At 36.8% G+C, this 22,713-nt stretch overlaps 1 protein-coding gene across 3 annotated transcripts in view; it reads left to right on the forward strand.

The window, feature by feature from the left end:
- Positions 1 to 22,713, forward strand: part of NCAM2 (neural cell adhesion molecule 2) — a gene marked incomplete at both ends in the record, with an annotated part of 294,502 nt that overhangs the window by 206,855 nt on the left and 64,934 nt on the right. For all 3 annotated transcript variants that reach the window (XM_084264855.1, XM_084264856.1, XM_084264857.1), the window contains 2 exons: positions 11,851 to 12,038; positions 13,309 to 13,405. In XM_084264855.1, the coding sequence (XP_084120981.1) occupies positions 11,851 to 12,038; positions 13,309 to 13,405 (285 nt within the window). The remainder of the gene's footprint in view (positions 1 to 11,850; positions 12,039 to 13,308; positions 13,406 to 22,713) is intronic.

Consider the following 22,713-nt stretch of genomic DNA (forward strand, 5'->3'; position numbering starts at 1 on the left):
AAACTTATGCCTTGATAGACACTACAGATACCTTTTTTCATGAAGCAAGTGTCAGTTAACCTTCGTTCCAGTTATTTAACTTTGTAAATTGCAGGGTAGAGAGCTTCTGCAAAAGGTACAGGTTCAAAATCTAAAAATATAATTTGCATTCTATAGCAAAATGGGAAAAGAGGGGAAATTGTTACGAGATTCTGTGAAGATGGTATTGAATAAATCATTTGACTCTTCATGTATTATTTTCCAAGTGGTATCTTCAGCATGTTAATTGCAATTACAAAAGTTGTTATGATCAGGGTTTGTTTTTTTTATTTCCCACATATTCCTTTACAAAATTGCATTAAACTCTTCAAAATATTTTAATTTTTACTTCAATTATTTTGTTTTGTTCTCTTCAAAACCTTTTTTGAGAATTTTTTAAGGTATGACTGGCTCTTTGCATAATTACTAGTGAGCCATTTTAGCAGAATTTTTATTACTTTTAATATTACTCCCGCATAAATCTCAGTAACTTTTAAAATTAAAATATCAATAAATAAGCAGACTTAATTATCTATCGTGTTCTGTAGTTCCTAGATAGGACTTTGAGTTAATAATAAAAGTACAGCATTTTCTCTTTCTATGTTTTAATACGTTTGACAGTTTGTATAGTCAGGAGAGGAGCGTGTTCCCATCTCATCCTTAAATGTCAGTGCTGTTAGACAGACCTAATGGAGACACAGAGCACTCTGGTGTCACTGCCTCATCTATTCCTTACTGACCCCTATCAGATACTTAAACTGACAGTAGGACTGAACAGAGTTATCCTTACTCTCTGTTGAGGTTGTTTTTGATAAGAGCAGCTCTCCAGGACAGGAAGAGATTATCAGGTTTGATACCAGTTGGGCATAGTTAACCCTGCCTTTTATCTGAAGTCAACGCTAGACAGACATGAATTTTAGGGAAGACAGAAACATCTGTAAGGATTTTATCCTTCAAAGTCAACTTCGTATTTAGTTATGTTTAGTTTTCCTTTGATTAATGTGAAAAATAAATAAAAATCTCATGAAATAATAAGATCAGAAGAGAATATAACTTTATAAGTATTATTTACTAATGGATTTCATTAACTGCAACATTTGATTACATATATGAAATTTAGTTTGCATATAGTAATAATAATAGTAATAAGAACAATAATAATAGTAATGTATTTAACTGATTAAAAAAACTCCTGAGTGATGACATATGTGATATTTCCTAGGTTTTGGTAATAAGATGTGACTACAGTGTTTATCTATAGGTTTATCATAGATAACTGTTTTGTTTGTTTGTTTGTTTGTTTTTTAAATTAAACCATAATAGAAATAGATAGAGCAGGAGATACTGTAAGATAAGGTTTTTTTCAGAAGGGAAGGGCCTGAGGAAATGAAATGTACAAATCACAGTGAATTACAGCTTGATTTGTACATATAATACTATCAGGTGCCCTCCAAAATTACAGTTTTCCTATGCAGATGTTTACATTTCAATATGGTATTTTTTTGTCTATTTAGCTAAGATGTAATTATTCTGAAAATTGTATGCTGGGGATATAAAGGAAATTTCAAAAAGCTCAATACAGGCCAGACTAAAAGAAGAAAAATTCTGATGAGACAATTTCCTGGGTTCCATAAATTATTCACTGCAATGATTAGCATCAGAGAATGAAAAATCTTAATTTTGATATGTTCGATATGCTGGATATTCTTTCTTCATAGTATTATTCTCATTTAGGATGCACTGATGACATTACTAAGTTGGAAAAGACTTTAAAAAGCCAGTAATGATCTTGAAAAGTGGCTCTCTACTTGGCTTTAAAGTTTTCCTCTCACTCTGTTCAATGTCATGAACACACTCAGGGGTATGTACAGCACTTAACTGTGCACACACTGTGTAAGATGCACGCATCTCTGATTACTCTGTGCCACCAAGTACACATTCCTTTGGAGAGTACCCCTGCTACTGGAGAAAATGTGTTAATATATGTTTGGAAAAGTCTCTGCTTTCTCAAAAACTACCCAGGAAGCATCATAACTTACATTGTTTGGTAGCTGCCATTGCCAGTTTTCGCATCATTCTATTTCAGTTAAACCTCAGTTTCAATATTGATGCTGCAATTATTAGATATGCTGGTTAAAATTAGATACATGCTTAAAAACTGCTTAGTTCCTCACTGCACACAAAGAGCAGTGTTTTGGGATATAATCACCTATCACAGACATACTGTATTCACTAATATCATAGAATCATAGCATGCTTTGAGTTGGAAGGGACCTCAAAGATCATCTAGTTCCAACCCCCCTGCCATGGGCAGAGACACCCTCATTAGACCAGGTTACCCAAAGCCTCATCCAACCTGGCCTTGGAACACTTCCAGGGATGGGGCTTCCACAACCTCTCTGGGCAGCCTGTGCCAGGGCCTCACCACCGTTACAGTAAAGAATTTCTTCCTAACATCTAATCTAAAACTTCCTTCTTTCAACTTAAAGCCATCACTACACTCCCTGGTGAGCATTCCCTCTCCCACTTTCCTGTCAGAACCCTTTAAGTATTGGTAGGCAGCAGTTAGTTTTCCCCAGAGCCTTCTGTTCATGAGGCTGAACAAATCCAACTCCCTCGGCCTGTCTTCACAGGAGAGGTGCTCCAGCCCACTGATCATCTTCATGACCCTCCTCTGGAGGGGACCCCAGAGCAGTATACAGTACTCCAGGTGGGGTCTCATGAGAGCAGAGTAGAAGGGGCAGAATCACCTCCCTCAACTTGCTGGCCACATTGTTCTTCATGCAGCCCAGGACACAGTTGGCCTTCTGAGTTGATAGCACCCACTGTTGGCTCATGCTGAGCTTCTTATTTGTGTACACTGTGTTTTTGTATGAGATCAGTTATATGAGTGGTTGAGAAATATGTTTTTTTAGAAAATATATTATATTAAAAAAAGTTTTAAAAAATTAAGGTGTCTTCTAAAAGTGAGATGTTTTTCTTCAGGTTTTCATCTAAACCTTTATTTTGTCCCTTATTAGTTAAGTACCAACATTCAGTGGTGGACAAAAAATAAAAAGTAACACGCAACATACTCTTTACCTGTAAAGAAACCTGTGCAGTTTTATTGTACTGTGCTGCTTCTCAGAAAGTATTTTTTCTTTTCTCCCTGCTCTGATCCCCACAATTTTAAATCAGCCTCATTATTTTTACAGTATTGAACTTAGTTTCCTGAGTTGATCATTTTTTTAGGATTTTCACTTTATTTTTTGTTACTTTGTTAGTTTTGTGCTGTGGTTAATGCAGGTGTTTGGGATTCATGCTATTTAAGTTTTCTGTCTTTGCAAAAATATACAGCATTAATTAAATCAGTAGAGCTACAAATTCTCTTTACCTTCAAGGAAGAAAGGCTTTTTCTAAGGATGTCACAAATGTTGTTCAAGATGTCACAAACGTTTCAGCTACCTACTGCAATCATAAATTAGAATAAATGCAAACAGTTAGTTCATACTGTGGATTCGGGCTTCTGTTAAAAGCCATCAGTGTAGCGACTTCACATCACTCGGAAGGGATTGCCTCTTCTGCTACTGGGCACCACAGAAAAGAGCCCAGCTCTGTCTTCTTTAAACCCTCCCTTCAGCTATAAATCACAAGAGCCCAGCCCTACCTTGTTTTCATGACCAGGAAGACAAAACTGATGAATACAGTTACATGGCCTAAGACAGAGACAAGCAATAGAAATGCTGTCAAGAGGGGAAAAAAAAATAGTCTGGAAAATGTCGCATCTTCTCTATTAAAATACTGTTGGATTTAGTTACATTGCTTCCTCTCAAATTTATAACTTAAAATGAGAAAGAAAAGATGGAAAGGGTTGGTGCTCAGCATCATGAAATACGTGCCAGAATTCTGACATGACTTTGGATGTCACTTGTAAGAGCTAAAATGTTTTTTCTTTGACTACCTTGTGCACTTGCATAAAAGCAAATTTTGTGTGCTATTGCAGTGACTTAATGATTAGGTTTATTGCCTAAAGTAATTATGTAAAAACATTTCACCAAAACTCCCTGTACTAAAGCAGAGAGATGAATGCATCTGTTGCCTTTTTCTGATGTCGCAAAAGTAAGTGTGGCTAAAATTATACTTTATTCACCTGTACAGTAAATCTATCTATTATTTACCCCAAAATGGTATAAAACAATCTTTAGAACAGAAATTCCATCTTAAAAAATTTTTGTCTATATATGTTAATGACTTCTTAAGATGTGATATTCATGTTATGAGTTCCTCACAGCCTTCCCCTGCTCCACTGTGGGGTCCCAACCTTGGGAGGCAGTCCTCTGCAAACTTCTCTAACGTTGAGTCCTTTCCCACGGGGCTTCAGCTCTTCACCAGCTGCCCCAGTGTGGGTCACTGCTATGGGGTGCAGTCATAAATCAAAGAATCTCTCTCAGTCTCTCAGGCACAGACTGCTCCAGCCTGGTCCTCCATGGGATCACAAGAAACGCCCCCCAGCAGACCTGCTCCAGCACGGATCTCTCTCTCATCTCTGTGTCCCTCCATGGGCTGCAAGTGATGGCAGAGGCTTGCTGAATGCAGGTCACAGCATCTTCTGTATGTCTCCACCTGCTCCAGTGTGGGGCCTCTCCACAGGCTTCAGGTGGGGTCTCAGCCTTTTCCATGGGCTGTGGGGGACACTCGCTCCACCATGGGTTTCTCCATGGGCTGCAGGGGCATCTTACCAGCACCTGGGGCACCTCCTCCCCCTCCTTCTTCACTGACTTTGGTGCCTGCACAGTTTCTTACATCTTCTCACTCCCTTCTCTGGTGCCAAAAAAGCATCTGCTTAAGGGTTTTTTTTCTCCTAAATGTGATTCCCAGAGGTGCTGTGACCATCGCTGATGGGCTCGGCCTTGGTCAGCGGCAGGTCCTGCCTTGAGCCAGCTGGTGTTTGCTCTGTCGGGCCTGCAGAGAGCTTCTGGCTGCTGCTTGCAGAAGCCACCCCTGCAGCCCCCCTCCTCTACCAGGACCCAGCCAAGCTAAGCCACAACTCTTAGCACAAGCTTGAAAGAGAGAAGTCCACTATTTTTTACAGTAAACCTGAGGTTTGTAGCTTTGGTTGCAACATGAAGCCAGGTCCCTCTGCACCCCAGAGCCTGCCGCTGAGCTGCTGTTGTCAAACATACTGGGACCAGCATGGGCCTTATGTAATGAGGGAAATGCCAGGTGAGTTTGAGCACACTGTACTGGAGGTCGGAGGAATATCATGTATGGGTTTAGGGAGACCATGTGTTGGAAATGTAGTTGGATATGCAAGGTAATTTCAGCAACACTCTTAGGATTTTTGATCTGTTTCTTAATGCTCCTTAGAGATATTTTTGTTGTTTTCTGGGCAGTGCTGTGTGTAAAATTTAAGTGAAGAGATAATGAGGCTGAAGAGTCCTTGCTCCATACAGGAACAGAAGTTATGATTTAGGAATATAGAAGAGACAGAGAGGGAGATTATAGAATGGAGGGAATATATCATTAGGAGGCATGTTGTGAGCATAAGGATGACAGGTAGGAAAACACAGAAAGTAAAGATCTGAAGCTGGATTTTCTTTTTTTGAAAATGCTTCAGGTAGGGTAGGAAGAGAAATGGGGGTTAGCATCCTCGTTTGAGAAAGGCATTGCAGTTTTTCACTTTTGGCTATAAGAGAATTGCGTAACCCTATATCTGATTGTCAGAGGTTTAGGCCATCCTAAATTGCACCAGTGATTCTGTCCTGGAATACATGTAACAATGGAAATTTTGATACAAATTGGTGCCATCCAAAAATAATGTGTCAGTAATGGGCAACATCTGATCATTTCATTACTAAAATAAAAATTATTGCTTATACCAATACCTAAGATCTGTAAGGGAAATCTTCCTGTTCTGGTTCTGATGGCTAGTGATTTATTGGCATTAAAAATGTCTGATAGATATATGTGGGCAGTTTATTTTAAGCATCACATACTTGGCTTATATTATTTAACTGAAATTTCTTTTTTATTTCATCTATTTTATAGAGGTGTAGATAGTTTTTGAGAGGTTTAACTATTCAGAGCAGATATTTCTATGAAACTAAAATTTCTTGAGGTTTTTTTCTGTTTTTTAAGTTTTGTTAAAGTGGTCAACCAAATAGAATTACTTTTGGTCAAGTGAAATTCAAACAAAAATGCATTGATTACCTGTGACTCCGGCAGTACCAAGAATCAGAACCATGCAAACATTCGTTGCCCACCATTTGTTAAGGTTGAACGTGTTATTATCAACAACATAGTTTGTATCTAGCAGAAATATATTTTCTCTTCTTGATAACTTTTTTTTTTTAATTTATGTTTATGTAAATGGAGACATTATTATGGGTTTTGTATATTTAAAATAATGTCATAGTCAAAGTTAACAGGGACTAGTACTGCTTACCAGTAACAGGGGACTCTTGCATAAATTATATCATTACTAGCTAGTCCATCATACTACTGAATATCAATGTTTTATTTTAATTCATTTTGGGAGGAACCAAAACAATGAACCAAGGGAAAGGAAACATTAATGAGTACTGCAAAACAAGTACCTCTGAAAAACTGCTGATGTCAAACTTGAAATTATGAGCTAGGTTCTGGAAAAAAAAAAAAACCACCCTGTGGTTTTAGTTATTAATCATGCCAATTTAAAACCTGTAATAATATTACTTTGCTTTTCTGTTTGGAAACCTTACATGCAGATCTTGCACAATTTCACTTGCAAACACATGATCATGACAGCAACAGTAAAATTGTGAAAGTTGGTGTCCCTGAAGCTCTGTAGTTCCTTTTTTCCTTTTAAGGGTCTTTACATGTTGAAATCTAATCACGTAGCATCATTTTTATCTCTTTCCTTTTTTTTTTTTTTCTGTCTTTTTTCCTTTTTTTTTTTTTTTTAAGGAATATGTGAATCTTACAGTACCTGTCTGGGGAGGTGGTTCTACTTTAAGTAAAAATTATTCATTCAAAAATGCTAACTCTTGTGAAACATATGAGTGAGAAAAAAACAAGAGAAAGATAGATGGTTGTTAATTAAATAGTGACACAGATAGAAAAACATAAGGTACATAGGATGGATGGCAGGGAAAGTACTAGATTTGCTAGAGGATGTGGTTTATTAAAGTCTTGATGATGGGAAACTTATGCCAGTATTAACTATCTAAGGGAGAGGCTTCCAGTAATATACTACATGAAATCTTAGACCTGACAGTCTGTCATGTATTTTCATTGTATGATCCATGAAAATAAATTATTTGAGGAACAAATAGGCAAAAGTTTGAGATCCTATGTTATTAAATTAAGAAGTGCAAATCTGATTCTGTACACTAGTTTGCTATTGTAGTTGTCTGGACACATGTGCTGAATCAGGTAATTTGCCATATCTAATTTTATGTATAATGCCAAACATACATCAGAGCTGGATCTTCGAAGTCAATAATTGAATTACCTTCTGGATGAGACAGATGATGTATTAGCTTGTTCTTGAATCTATTCTCAGGCATTATACCTAATAAGGAGAGACAGTTTTCAGGTCAGAGTTTGCTTCTCTTATATAGAATTCTTATCAGGCTATCCAGAAACACTTCTAGTCATAGGGCTAACTTGCAATTTTCTGGCTTGTTTGGGAAAACTTAACAGCTTAACTGGACTACTGTAAAATGTCAGAGCAAAGTTAAAATTGTTTATAGAATCCTACTGTTACAGAATAGTTTTGTTTAATTTTGTACCTTTGTGACACAGTATTTTTCCCTTCTAGGCATCTTTTTTTAGTTGGATTGCCTCATCCAAAATAATACTCTGCCTTTAGCTGTTCAAGCTTGTAACAATACCTAAGAACTTTATTGTATACTGGGCTGCATAAAAAGAATTTTGACCATCAGGTCAAGGGAGGTGACTCTGCCCATCTACTCACCTTCTGTGATACCCCACCTGGAGAACTGTGTCCATCTCTGGGGTCCCCAGTACAAGAAGGGCCACTAAGATGACCAGAGGGGCTGGAGCACCTCTCCTGTGAAAATAGGCTGAGAGAGTTTGATTTGTTCAGCCTGGAGAAGAGAAGGCTCCGGGGAGACCTTGTAGCCACTTTCCAGTACCTGAAAGGGGTGACAAGAAGGCTGGGGAGGGACTGGAACACTAGGACAAGGGCAATGAATTTAAAGTAGAGTGTCTGTTTAGATTAGATATGAGGAAAAAATCCTTCCCTGTGAGGGCAGTGAGACTCTGGCACAGGCTGCCCAGAGAAGCTGTGGCTGCCCCCTCCCTGGCAGCGTTCAAGGGCAGGTTGGATGGGGTTCTGGGGAACTTAGAGTAAGTGGGAGATGTCCCTGCCCATGGCAAGGAGGCTGGACTAAATGACCTTTGAGGTCCCTTCCAACCCAAACTGTTCTATGATTCTATGATTTATAGTGTGCTTACACTAATATGAACAGTGTAGTTTTCTGCAGGCTTTTTTTTTTTTTCTTCCTTCAGTACAGAACCATAAGGTTCAGATGCAATAAACATCATCGGGGTTGGGTTTTTTGTGGGGTTTTTTTGGGGGGTTGTGTTGGGTTTTGTTTGGTTGGGTTTTTTTAAATATTGAGTGTTTTCAAGCTCCTAGTTATGTCTTTATGTGCAAAAGCATAAAAAGAACAGTTCATTTACACCTTGAAATGATTGTCAGGCGTAAATTAATGCTGACTTACATGAAAGCTAAGCAGAGCATATTTTTAATTTTAATGGTTTTAACTTTCTCACTGATCTACATGGGAGCTTTTTTCCTTTTATACAGCACATATATGACATTTAAGTATCCTTAACATATGTTCAAACATGAGAACATCCCCCTTCTCATTTCTACTTGCTTACACCTAATTTACAGTTGATAGCATTTCTTGATAAGTGTTCTGATTATGAAATGAATTTGTTTCTTAGTTTTGTGGAAAACTAGAGTGATCAGGTTTTGTAGACACATAATATAGTCAACATTATGTTTTCAAAACCTTGGCTTTAAAGTTCATTACTTCTTCCTGCTCTATTTTATAATAAGCATATTTTGTGTTTGATAGATATTAATTCTGATTTAAGCATAATAAACTACAGTTAATAATGAAGCACGTACAATAAAAAGCAAAAATCTCTTCATAGACCAGTTGTGGTCTTACTCTCTTCCAACTCTTTTTTTGTTATTTAATAAGAAATTGATTTTTATATATATACATACACACACATATATAATGTGAAACTTATTTCTAGAGTTATTTTCTGTGTTCAAAAATCACTTCAGGTGTTTTAATCTATTTCAGATTAGGAAATGAAAAATCATCCAACTTAATTTGTCTGAATTAAGCCATTATCAGAGTCCTCTTCTTTTTGCTGTGTTGGAACTTTTGACTGCTGGGGAAATGGTGGCAAAGCCTATTTGCCCAGACCTTGTGAGGGAAAGTGAAACCCTTTCTGTTTAGCAATGCTTTATATTTGGGAGTTTCTGATTTGGAGATATGTCTTTGACGGCTTATCATGTTAAAGCTGTCTGTTAGGACACGTAGTCATGTATAGTCCATAACTCACCCACTCTTTTACAATATTAATAAAGTACTACGGGCATCCAAAATCTACTTGTAGAAGAGAGAATGTCCCTCTATACTGCTTGTACCTGCAGAATAGAAGTGTACACTGCTTTCTCACTTGTAAGACTCCTTCAAAAGGATGAGAGTTTGTCACGTATTTAAATCAACAGGGAGCATCAATCTACATGACATTACCTAGGAAGAAGGGTTAGTCAGGTTCAGACAGAACATCTTTCTGTCTTCCACATCCATTCTGGTGTTCATTAATGAAGTGAACTTATTCTGAGAAATCGTGCATCTAAAATTTGTTGTGAAATAGCCACATTTTGAATCTCATGAACAGTCTTAGGAGATTTCTGATCCATCTGATGAACAAATTAGTTACAAAAACTGTCTGACAAGCAGAAGTCAGTTCCTGCAGTTTTTCTTCAAGTTACTCCTGCCATTAACTTCATTTCAAGACGAGAAGCCAAGGTTCTGTCTCTTGGTATTCTGAGATTCCTTAATTATAAAACAGGAATACTTAACCATATCCATAAATAAATATTTTCATTTTTTCTTCAGAGATTTCCACATGTGTGAGGTGTCACATCCTGAAACCTCTTTGATTGTCCATTCTTTGTGTAGGACTATGACTTTTTTTTTTTTTAAATGTCTATGAAAATCAAGGAGTACTAGTAGAATTTCTTAATAAAGGATTTGGAAAAGAAAGATGAGCTCCTATATCGGGTATATAAATTCATAGGATGACATACTTTAATTGTTCAGATGAAACCACTTGCTTTCCCACAAAATTAAAGGCTCAATAGACATTGAAAAGCATGCTGCTGGCATTGGGCAATGTATCAGTCTTGATCTGTGCTTTAATCCTTCTACTCATAACAGTTCTGTTTGGTCAAAGACTGTATGAATGCATGCAACAGTTTGCATCACCAAAAAGTTCTGCTTTTTGACAAAGGCAAACACAGAAAGAAGGTGGAAATGTCCACTTCAGAAATGAGATAATAGTTTTAAACGATTCCTGACACTAAATTTTACTCCTTAGTTAAATATGCTCAGTTCTTGTCTAGAAATTAACAATTTTCTAGCATCAAGTTAATCTGTTTGTGAGAAGACTAGAACAGAATTTCCAGAGATACATCTGGAAACATTTTAGAGCTATTTATCAAAGTAAAAATATATCCATATATATTTTAAATATTAAAAAGGGATACCATGATAATTCTCTTTTGGAATTAAAATGTTAGAGATGTTCCTTGACTTTCAGTAATATAAAGAATATTTTCTTAGTACTCTTAAAATATAATTAGGGTGGGATTAATAAAAATAACAAATAAATGTTAGACCAAAAAAAATATGATTTACACAAGACAAACGTAGAAGAGTAAAGAGCTACCTCCTCTCATTTTCTAGAGAGCATTAAAACCGTTTCTGCTAGAGTAGATAGTTCTTGTCACCACTGTCACTGTGATCTAAAAAGCAGTTAGTTTACAACCCATCAGTTTGCTGTGTCAGACTCAGTATTTGGCTACATTTTTAACATAGCCATTTATGGGCAGTTTTTTAAGGAAGACACATCATCTTTTTACTTTTCTGTAGCTTGATGATTTCATAAGGAACTGGTATAATTATTATCCTCAATAGTGTACTGATACACACAATGTTTTTTTCTGAAGTAGGTAGAATATGTTGCAACATTTTTGGTATTCTTTTATTACATTTTTTTCTTCTCGGTTTATTCATACAACTAAATATCTCTCTAGAAAGCTTTCATAAAGTATAATATAATTTCAGTGACAAATGGGAAAAGCTCTTAGACATCTGTGAGAATTTTTAAAGTGCATATAATTTCTCCATGCCAAAGAAAAAGACACTATAAAATCAGCAAATGGACAGATTATATATATAAAGTTTCATAGGTCATCTCCTTTTGTCATGCAAAGGTCTGGCTGAAGAGTTTCTCATCCTCAGGAGTCATTTCTGAGATAATGTCTTTTTAGGTCCTGACGTTTCCTAATGCTAAATAATGAGTAGGTATTCTCTTCCTGAGAATTTCAGCTGAAACAGTTTCAGGAGTGGAGAAGGCTACCAAAATACAGGCTCAAAAAACTCAAGGTTGAATACTGATATTTTCATGGTCTATAATAAATTGATATAACAATCAGTTGAAATTTCTATGTGAACATGAATGCTTGGATAGGGATACTCAGCTTGTTTTACTAAAACAGTTAATACATTTGTGTATTGCTTCCTTTTCCAGATGCTCCAATGTTTGTGTCAAATCAAACCATGTATTACTCTTGGGAAGGCAATCCCATCAATATAAGCTGTGAAGTGCTAGCAAATCCATCTGCCTCAGTTCAGTGGAGAAGAGGAAAATTAGTTTTACCAATAAAAAATACAACACATCTGAAGACCTACAGTACAGGAAGAAAGCTGATTCTAGAGGTAAGGCTTAAAATGGAAATCAATGTGGTGACATTAATTTCTTCCTCAGTTTGTCACTACAAGTACTATAGAGTGCACTTAAAGATAAGACTTACACTTTAGTGAGGAAAGCTCTTTTTTAAAAAAATACAATTATTTATGAAGTGATTTATCTTCACATTTCTTGTGAGCATTGCATGACTCGTGCTCAGTTTTCCATCTGCGGTGAACAATGTAATTTGCATTTATTGCAAGTAAATAAATACATAAATAAATATAAAGCTAACCCATGCTTTGTGTATGCAAAAGATTTGCATGCATGGCTTCAGTCAAGAACAAAGCAGAAGGGTAAAGTGATAACGAACTGCAACTGAGTTTGATAACAACTGTTTCCTCACAGAGTCATTGGAAAAACAAGAACTGAGCTCCTTTCTGTTATCTGAGAGGTACATATCAGAACAAAACTGGAGGAAGGCAGAAGACTTTATTAATCTGACTGAACAGTGAATGACTCAGCATAATTAGATAGCAAATCACTGTCTCCAAGCCCTCGTCTCACCTGGTAGAATGACAACATACAGTCTTCCTCCACAAGTGTGGGAGAAGTTAATTTTCTCCATTCTGTCCAGTATCATGCTTGTATCTGAGCATAAGCTTCTCAGTTGCTGTGGGAGAAGGGATCAAGACGGTATAGAGCTAATCAGTGGGGGGTGGGTCTACTTCAGATCCCCAGAAAGAGGTGTAGAGTGCACTGAGAAAGAACTGGGTTTTTTCCTAAAGTCCAAACAAATAAAGTTCTATCTTGTAGGAGAGGGTATCTGTTTAAAGAGGCACAGTCTTTATCTTCTCTGAAAGTCATCTTCAGTGATTTTTAAGTAAAGCGTAACAAAGACAAATGCACTTTGCAGTCTGTGTGAAATACTGTTCTTGTGTCACCTATAGGAATCAGACCTTTCATTTCTTATTTCAGTCAAAACACTAGTTTTTACAAATACCATCTCTGAAAAAAAAAGTGAAATCTATTATATTTTTCTTCTTTTAAAATTAGATTGTAAGATGAATAATGTCACCATTTTCCTTTGATTTCTTCATTTGAATTTGAGCTGGGGAGTTCAGTATGAAAGAGAGTGTAACCTCAATCTGTGTTTGCAGAATATGCTAGACAGGCTGAAGTAAGAACATGTCTGCATATTAACTAAGGAGAACATGCTTGTATTTCTGATTTTTTTTCTTTAAAGAACTATGATACTTGATTAGAAACTAATACTTACAAACTGTATTCACATTAAAGATTGCTCCTACATCTGACAGTGATTTTGGACGGTATAATTGTACAGCCACAAACAGAATAGGAACAAGATATCAGGAGTATACGCTTGGTCAGGCTGGTAAGTCAAAAAGTTGCTTCCTTTTGTTTAAATATTTTTCATATTTTAATGAAAATTAATTTCAGACACAATTTTCTCTGTTTATTGTATTCCAATGGAATGTTTGTTGTTAATTTTCTAAAAGTTTATTGCAATATAAAGTTGAATAACCCAGTTACCTCAGAATTTGAATCTTCTTTGGATTTAATATTAAGGTCTCCTGAAACTTGAGAAAAATTAAATTACTCCAACTTTTTCTTTCTTTTGCAGTGGACAGGCATGGTTTTCAGGTAGTAACAGTAAGAAAAAATTAGGAAGGTCTTTTTTCCCTTTCCTCCATGATATTTTCTTGACAGACCAAGAATGACAAAAGACTGAGATACTTCACCAAATAATATCTATCTTCATTTCAGTTATTTCAATGCAAAATTTGACCCAGAGTGCTCTATTTAATTAATTTAAGCTCTGAGATGTTCTACAGCCAATTGTTAACAAAAATTCTGGATATTTTAGGTCTGTCTATTGTTGTTTAGTCAAACACAACAATGCAACTATATCTTTGTTCTTTGGCAGAAATAACTATTAACAGAGTAAATTAGAGTTTTCCAGCATCTTTTCAATTCTCTTTTATTGCTTTTTCAGAAAGCTTTCAGGTCTCTCAACTTTTAGATCTAAATATGTATACAGTGCAAATGTTCCAGTTTTAATGATGTCTGGAGTTTTAATTCAGTTTACAGTACCAAAGTTACAGACATACTGAAAGCTATAAACCCCTTATTATGTAATTTTTGTGGACCACTTTTAATCATGCAACTTCCAGGTCATACTATACTGCCAGACTGGCTGATAAATATTGAAGAGGACAGGTAGAAATAAGGTCTTGTTTCTGTTGGCTTTGGGTTTTTTTACTGTAGGAGCTGTATATTTATAATGACCCTGAATGTTTCAACTGTATATATTACAAATAACTTTCAGGTTGGGGGGGGTTGTTGGATTTATTTTTTTTTTTTTATAAGAAAATAAACTCTTTGGAGCCCTGATAGGAGGACCATTGGAAATGCCTTGCTGAAATGTACACGTCTAGTCAAATGTAGGCTTTCTTACCCGCCTGGTGTTTTAATTTTTAGAGTTTTGCTCCATAGGGTAGTAACTATTATGTCTCAGGAGTTATAAAAAAAGTTGTTTATTAAGAAATTCCTTAAAGGTTATACACAGCATTGAAAGTTTTTCCCATTACCTCTAACAGATTGATTACTGGCATGCACTTTTACCATGAATACTATGCTATCTATCTTTTGTGTCTTTTAACTGTGGTCAAAAAAAGCTGATTTTCTAAAATAGGAAAATGTCTGTTTTTATTGAGATTCTGTGTGGCACAATTTTACCTCATCTGAAGATCCATCCCCCTTCATTTTACAACTATTTTAGGGAACCAGCTGTGTTGCAAATGCAATCTTCCTTTGACAGCTGCATGTGTAATGAGAAATATATATATATATATATATAACCTCTCCCTTTTGAATATAATCAGTCCCAGCTAAGTCCTAATTTCATACAATATATTCCTTACTTTCCACCTTACAGAACATAAGAACTCAAGGAATCTAATTCATACCTAAAATACGGGGGGGGGGGGGGGAGTTGGTAAAAAGAAATTCCAGAAGAGGACATTTTGTAGAATCTTTGGTCATGCTGATAATTATTTACCTGATTGACGCTATTTTTTTCAATGGAATTACTTGAACACCTGAGTTTCTCTAATAAGGCTAAAGTTATGACTGCAACAGCTCTTCAGTATTGCATCTGGCATTAAATATAAAAAATGAATGTTCCCTGTGCCATTCAAAATTGGGGTAGTAATAGGAAAGCTCTAAACTTTAAGGAAAACCAAAGTTAATTTCTATACCAACTATTCTGTCTCTAATCAAGAAATCTCAAGGCTTGTAGGAATTTAGCGTATTAGTTCTTCCATCATTTAATTTAGGGTGTAGATTTAGCCTTGTAAAAATCTCAGGACTTGACTTTCTAAACACTCATGGCTGCATTGGATTTGCAGAGTTGTATTAAACTAATCAATCAAAAGGACTGCTCCTAACCCACTGTTTTTACCAGTTAAATCTATATCTCTTCAGTAGCTTTCTCTTTGGGGCAACGCGTGCATTGGTTGCTTTGACACCAGCACTGGTTCTGTCTGTCCTGCTGGGCTAGGTGGTGCTTTTCTCTCTGGAGTATCATCTCTAAGGTTTGTTTCATGTGAGGCTTCACTGGAAGGGAAAACCAGTAGAGGTACAGTGTGAAAGCTGCTAGAGTAATTTCTCAACTTCTCTCAGAAACAGAAGACGTGCCCCTGGAAGCCTTTCTCAAGCCTCTAAACATAAATCATAGGAAAAAGAAGGAAATATCCCTCTTCTATCACTCTGGTGTCTTACCTCTCAGAACAGAAAAAGATGAGAAAATAGAAGAATTATGTCAACAAAAACTGAGGAACACAGGTTTTGGTTATTGCTGTGTGGTCTCTTTTTCATAAAGATCAGAGCAGATCACCTAGACTAAATCACACAGGATTGCATCCAGGAGGGTTTTGAGTGTCTCCAGAGAAGGAGACTCCACAACCTCTCTGGGCAGCCTGTGCCAGTGCTCCATCACCCTCACAGGGAAAAGGTTTCTCCTTACATTCACATGGAACTTCCTGTGCTCCAGTTGCCCCTTGTCCTGTCGCTGCCATCACTGAGAGGAGCCCGGCTCCATCCTCCTGACTCTCACCTTTTACATATCTATAAACGTGAATAAGGTCATCCCTCAGTCTCCTCCAAGCTAAAGAGGCCCAGCTCCCTCAGCCTCTCCTCATAAGGAAGGTGTTCCACTCCTTTAATGCTTAACATTTTTCAGTTATTTCTTCAGCAAACTTGAGGAACACTTAAAAAAAAATGTATTTGAGTTATTAACAAAAATTAAATCAGGGTATATCAAGCTGTCATCGTGTCACCCCAGCCAGGAGCTGAGCACCATGCAGCCACTCTCTCTAAGAGGGCAGGGGTGGCTTTGGCAGGGAGGGAAAGGAAAACCAAAAGAAACTTCATGGGTTGGTTAAAGGAGAGTATACTGGGACAGCAGAGAGAGAGAAAGAACAATAATCTATAGAAAAATACACAAATCTGGTGATGCACAAATGCTGTTTCTCACCAAACCGCACAGCTCAGGCCGTACAGCTCAGAGCTGTTCCAAAGCCAAACCTTCCCCAAAGCGCAGGTCCTGAGGCCGTGTGCTCCTTCCCCACCAATCCCCCTGCTTCATTCTGAGCATGTCATCTTTGGCATGGAATACTCTCTTTGGCCAGTTTGGGTCACCTGTCCTGGCTGTGTTCTCTCTCAGCTTCCTGGGTGCCCCACGCCTTCTTGTTGACTGCTGGGCAACAACTAAACCATCAGTGTTCAATCAGCACTGCTCTCATCCTACCTCCCAAACACTGGCTGCTAGAAAGGAATTAACCAGGACACAAGCAGATAAGTAAAGAATAAAGAATTGTGGGATGTTATTATGTAAAGCATCAACTGTATGAGGGCATTCTGTATTTATATTAAAAGCAGCAAATAGAACAACCTCAAATTTTGTAGCAATAATAACAAAGATAAGCCATTTGCAGTGTAGTGTTTCTGTGAGGCTGGAAACACCGGCTTTAGGAGTGTCAGGGCTCCGCTATGCTGGGAACTACTTACACTGCCGCAGTAATTCTGTCTCAGCCAGTAAGGAGCACAGGCCTACAACAGAATGGTAAATTCTGTGTTTGGGCACTAGATGAAGGCAGACACAGCATTACCAGAGTCAGGGAAACCCAGAAGTCTGAGCATGAGGAAAAGATTCTTTATTTTGAGTGTGGCAGAGAGCTGGAACAGGCTTCCCAGAGAGTTTGTGGAGTCTCCTTTGGAGATACTCACACCCCCACCTGGATTCTATCCTGTGAAAGATGTCCTAGGTTGTCCTGCTCTGGCTGGGGGATTGGGCTAGATGATTGCCAGAGGCTGCTTCCAACCCCTACTGCTCTGTAAGTAATATTCAGTATCTTGAAACACTGGCATTTTTAGTACTTGCATCTAAGTAGACTTTTTTAGGGGAAAAAAAAAGTGAAAACCAGATGTAGTTCACTGTAACAAGTTTTGTGCTTAAAGTGGCACCATTTGGAAATTAAAAAAACCCAGGGAGATGGAGAATAAAACTATCATAATTACAGGTATAAAAAGTCAAATGCAGCTTTCTTCCTAGTTTCACTACCTCTATTGCTTTACTTTGGTAGATTAGGAACACCTAATGATATTTTCCATATTAAAACCTATAAATGCTTTTCATGCATTTCAATATAGTCTGGATTCTCTTCTGGCTTAGACTGTAAATACTCATGCAGGTGTGTAGCATACTTTCAACAGTAGGTCTGCAGCGAAAAAAGCCCCAAACTATTTCTAGTTGTAAGACCATATTAAGCAAAGTATGCTGCTAGAGTAAATTGTAGAAATAATTATAACTTTACTGAATAGTTTTGTCTTAAAATTCTTCAGGAATTATTTGTTTCTTCATCTTTTGTTCCATTTTTTCTGCTTTGCTGGGTTTCAGCAGAATCAAACTACCCTTTTTTATATTTACTTCTGTTAAAAAGTGATCATGCTGTCACAGTGCCATTATCTCTTTATTTTTGTTGCCCTCCTTAAGAAATTAGACTTACTGATGATAGAAAAAGATTTCTTTCAGAATTTAGATGGAGTTTGCAGCCATACATTTTGTATGACAGGAAAACTATACCTGTTCACTCAAATTATACAGAGCTACTGGATCAGCCTGAATTCCAGACACTTTCATTTAAACCTTTCAAAACAATTGAAGAACTACACAGCCTATTTGAGATTTCACTGAAAGGTGCTGGCTGTTACTGGTAAATACTGAGAAACTTCAGTGCTTTTTGAAAGCTTCATCAGATGTTCTCACCACCTGACTTGTGGTGATCAACCCTTAAAAATGCCACTTGGTTGACATCTCCTCCTTTGTCATTGCTTAAGCATTTAAATTGCTGTATTGAGTAGCATGTAGAATGCAAGAAAAAACACAGTCTTTTTCACTTCTTGCCACTGCAAATTAACTGTTTAATGTCATAACCACACAACTTTTATTTTAGAAGTCTATTTGCACTCTGTTTTTTTTTCTCTATGATAGGTTTAGATATAGGCTTTGGCAAGCCAGGTGAGCTTAACAGGTTGTCTAAGTGTCTTTCAGAGCCTGAGATGGACACAGATATTCATAAATTTGACCAGAACTACTTCAGTCACAGTTTGAGTGAAGTATCAGTACGTAGGGTGATGATACTAAATAGCAAAGCATTTTTCCTTTTTGTTGAGATCTCAGTGTCATTTTTTCAAGTGGTTTTGTATAGGTAACAGAAAATTGTATGGCCATCAGTGGTCTAGGACTATGTCATTGAAATCAATAATTTGTTATCTTAAAATAGTAAATCTTAACGTTGTGATACAGAGAATTAACTGGATTGTTTCCAGTATTTTCTTCTTTAATTATTAGTGTCTGTTTTGCACATAGCATTGTACAGCTGGACTGAATCCAAAGCCCTTAAAAACTAAGCCACGATTCACCTCTAAGGCCTTATGCGTCCTAGACTTCCTTTTCCCTTTCATTTGTCTATTCAGGGGTGGCAAAGGGGTCATTTAAATTTCAGATAAATATTCTGATTCACATCTTTGTCTCAGTCTTTGTTTCATTTTTGATGAAAGCTGAGATTCTGATCTCACCACATCATGTCTGGAACTGCAGCTCAGCACAGAGACTTAGAGGGACTGAATGTTAACATGATCAGCTGCTGGCAGAATAGGCAGTGAACATAGTTTACAAACTAGCATTGCATGGTATACTGTAGAGCATCAAGGATTTTACAGTATTTAAAGGTGGTGACTCATATGAATACTTTAAGAAAAGAGAGATGCTATATGTGTTTCCATTCTACAGAAACATTACAGCAAATTAAAAAGGAAAACTAAAGTACATACTATGAAGCCATTAGATACTGAGAATTCCCATGCCACATAATTAAACATATTTGAAGCATCCTGTCTATACAGAAAGTCAGTGAAGATGGGGAATAATCACATCAAAAGCAAATTAAGACATGGGAAAGACAATAATTGAGCTTCACAGAAATTACATTCTGTAACCTGTTTTAAGGGAACAAGACATGCTTGAAATATGATAAGGGTGATCGATAACTGACAAGGACTACATCAGATATACTGCACCAATCTGGATTTTTGGTGCTGACACTTTGGTGCTAGTTAATGGATGTTGTTCCTTTTGTCTCCAAATATTTGGGGTTTTATACAGGAAAAATAAGTAGAACTTCATTTTCCCTGGAGAATATTGTAATAAAAACATAGCCAAGCTTTGGTCCAGGACAGTGTTACAGGCTTTAGGTTGCTTTGTGTTTGCTGTTGCCAAAATCACATTTACCTCCACAAAAATATGTGATGTACTGCTGTGTCCCAAAACTTGCCTTTCACATCTTTAGCAGTGTCAGCTACAGGATTTTTACTAAAATCCCAAACAGCAGTATATTTTCAATAAGCGTATGTGTGAAATTATTAACATGGCCACAGTGTCTTGCTTTGTGTGCATGTATCTTTTCATTCATGTATTCCTGTGTTCCTGTTTCCTAATTAACCCCTTATTTTTCCAGAACTCCTAGTGATCTGGTACAATAAATGCATTGCATTTATGCATGGACTATTCCATGGAAATCTTTGACTCCAAAGGTGTACTGTTACGCCCCATCTCTTGCCCTGCCACGATCCTGATACTACTTACATCCTGCATTCAGATATAGTTTGTATGTATCCAAATGTACTGAGATGGGGAAAGCTGCAGAACTGCACTAGGAATTTACTGACAGGAGATAGGAGACAAGCTAACAGGACGATAAATCTCTGGCCCTACTATCTACTCTAACACCATCACTTCCTTTTTTCCATTTACACTAGAACTGCTAAACTCTCAGAAAGAAAAACATTTTCTCCCATAAAACTATCCAAAAAGTGGCTTCAGAAAAAAAAACAACCCAGTGATAAGTGTGTAATAATAGTAATAGCTTTGAAAAACCATTTATGTATCAGCAGAGATAAATACGTACTCATAGTACTTCTCTGTAAGCTTCCATAACTGTTTTTTGGAATTAATACTACTTATTTTAGGCAACAAAATTAATTTGTGCTAACCAGATTTATAGGCTGAGCACAAAATACATCAAGTGCAATTTTAGACAACTATTTGGTGATCTTTTTTTTTTAAAATATTTATTTTTAAGGAATATTTTAACATGTGGATACAGTCACATGCTGAACAGAGGAACAGACCCTGTGGAAGGAAGGTGAAGTTTATTAGTCTGGCACTAATTGTTGGATCTTTTTAGTGACTTCAGTTTAAAGCCTGACGTTTTGGGAAATTATCCCTTGTTTTGACAGCAGTATAATGCCAATAATGATAGTAGTGGAACTTCTAAGAAAGTATACCAGAATCTGTCATATCACTAAATGGACTTCAAATCATAGAAAAGAAACCCCATACTTTTTCTACTGTATAGTCCTTCTACTTATATCAGTAACATTATGTGAAAGAGTTAATGCTGCCCATACCTTAACTCCTCTAAGATTCATTTGGTTGGTCAGAGAACCATCCACAGTTCTATCCTTCTAGACACAGACTTCAGAGTACAGAACTTTACCAAGTAGTCTTTGCCCCCTTTTAAAGATTGAGCCAAAAGCTTCTGCAATTCTAGCTCAAAAATCTTGGCAATGTTCCAGGTAATTTCAGCTGACTGGGGACAGCTCAAATGCTGGAGTGTTTAGCTAAAAGAGGACCAGAGGCTGTTTACCTTGCATGATCAAATTCATACTCATTAGTATGCAGAATTAGATTCAGTTCATTATGCTACTAATGATCATGTTTGGTAAAAAAGTTACAGATTTGCCTAGTCTGAAAGAGATCGTAGCTATTTCATTCTAACTTAATGGAACAGTGTTGGTTTCTGATTTTGACTAGAAATGTATCTCCTGTCCTGTTTTCCTCAGGTGATTCACTCTTAAGAACTGGTATAGCTCAACTCTGAAAACGGCATAAAATTTACCTGCATGTATGGGTTGCTTGGCTTGTGCAGTGCATATTTAAAATAGTATTGTGGATGTATTTCACACTTAAATGGGCTTTAAAACATACTGCATTGTCCTAATTATGCAAACTATTGCCTAGGTTTTCACAGGAGCTTCATTTTATGCTCATTACCAAATGGAATCATATCTTCATATAGCAGAAATTATACTTGAATCTGTCATAGAGAACATAAGCTTCTTCCTGAAGGATGCCTTCTTCCCCATGCAGTGTTTATTATAGTTAATCCTATGCAGACATAAACACACAAGGGAAACATTTCTAAAGCCAAGAACAGAGTGGATATGTAAAGAATGCATTTTTGTTTCATACCATTGGCCAAACAATTCTTTTGATCCAAACTGAAGTAACACTTAGCTTATAAAAGCATAAAAAAACAAGCATAAAAATAGTCTGAGTTAAATTAAATATTCATTCGAATGTAAACATTTTTTGTTTCATTTTGATATTTTTTAACAACAGAAAAAGAAATAAAAGTGTTTAGAAACTGTTTGTAATATTGTAGGTATCCACAGCAGCTTTTAGCTGGCAGTTAAATCCAGAGAGCATTCTTCTTCAGTACTGCACATCTCTGTTCAAGTTCCCGAGTGATTGGTATCTGCATCACTCACACGGTGCCATGCTGCTTGACTTTGGCTGTCCTGGATTTCTCTGCTGACCTTCTTACATTGTGTTTCTCCCACCTCTTTCAGGAAAATCCTGTGAGCTAGGGAGACAAGGAATCTGTACACATAATAGGTCTTAAGGTACTGTTGCTAGCAGGGAAAAAGAAACATAGCTCTCAGCTGTAATTAGAATCTAGAGGGGAGGGGTCACAAGCTGGTTCTAATCCTAATCTTCTTCCTCTGATTTTATGGGACCTGTCAACTCGTACAGCTAAGTACTCTTTCTTGTCATTGTGGAAAAAAAAGTTCTTTATGTTTTTTTGAACATATTTCCTTTTGAAAGGGAAAAAAAAAACAAACAAAAAACAGCAAACCTACAACTTTTTGATCAATTTAGAAGAAGATTCAAGCCCCAAGTCTGTGTCCTACTGGATGCATGGCAAGCAGATTACATTTGGTCACGTTCTGTCTGACCATTTAATCTCAAATCCTTTCTGCAGAGTCATACATCTTCTC

Source organism: Gallinula chloropus, assembly GCF_964237585.1.
Source record: "Gallinula chloropus genome assembly, chromosome: 1".
NCBI classification, from domain to species: Eukaryota; Metazoa; Chordata; class Aves; order Gruiformes; family Rallidae; genus Gallinula; species Gallinula chloropus.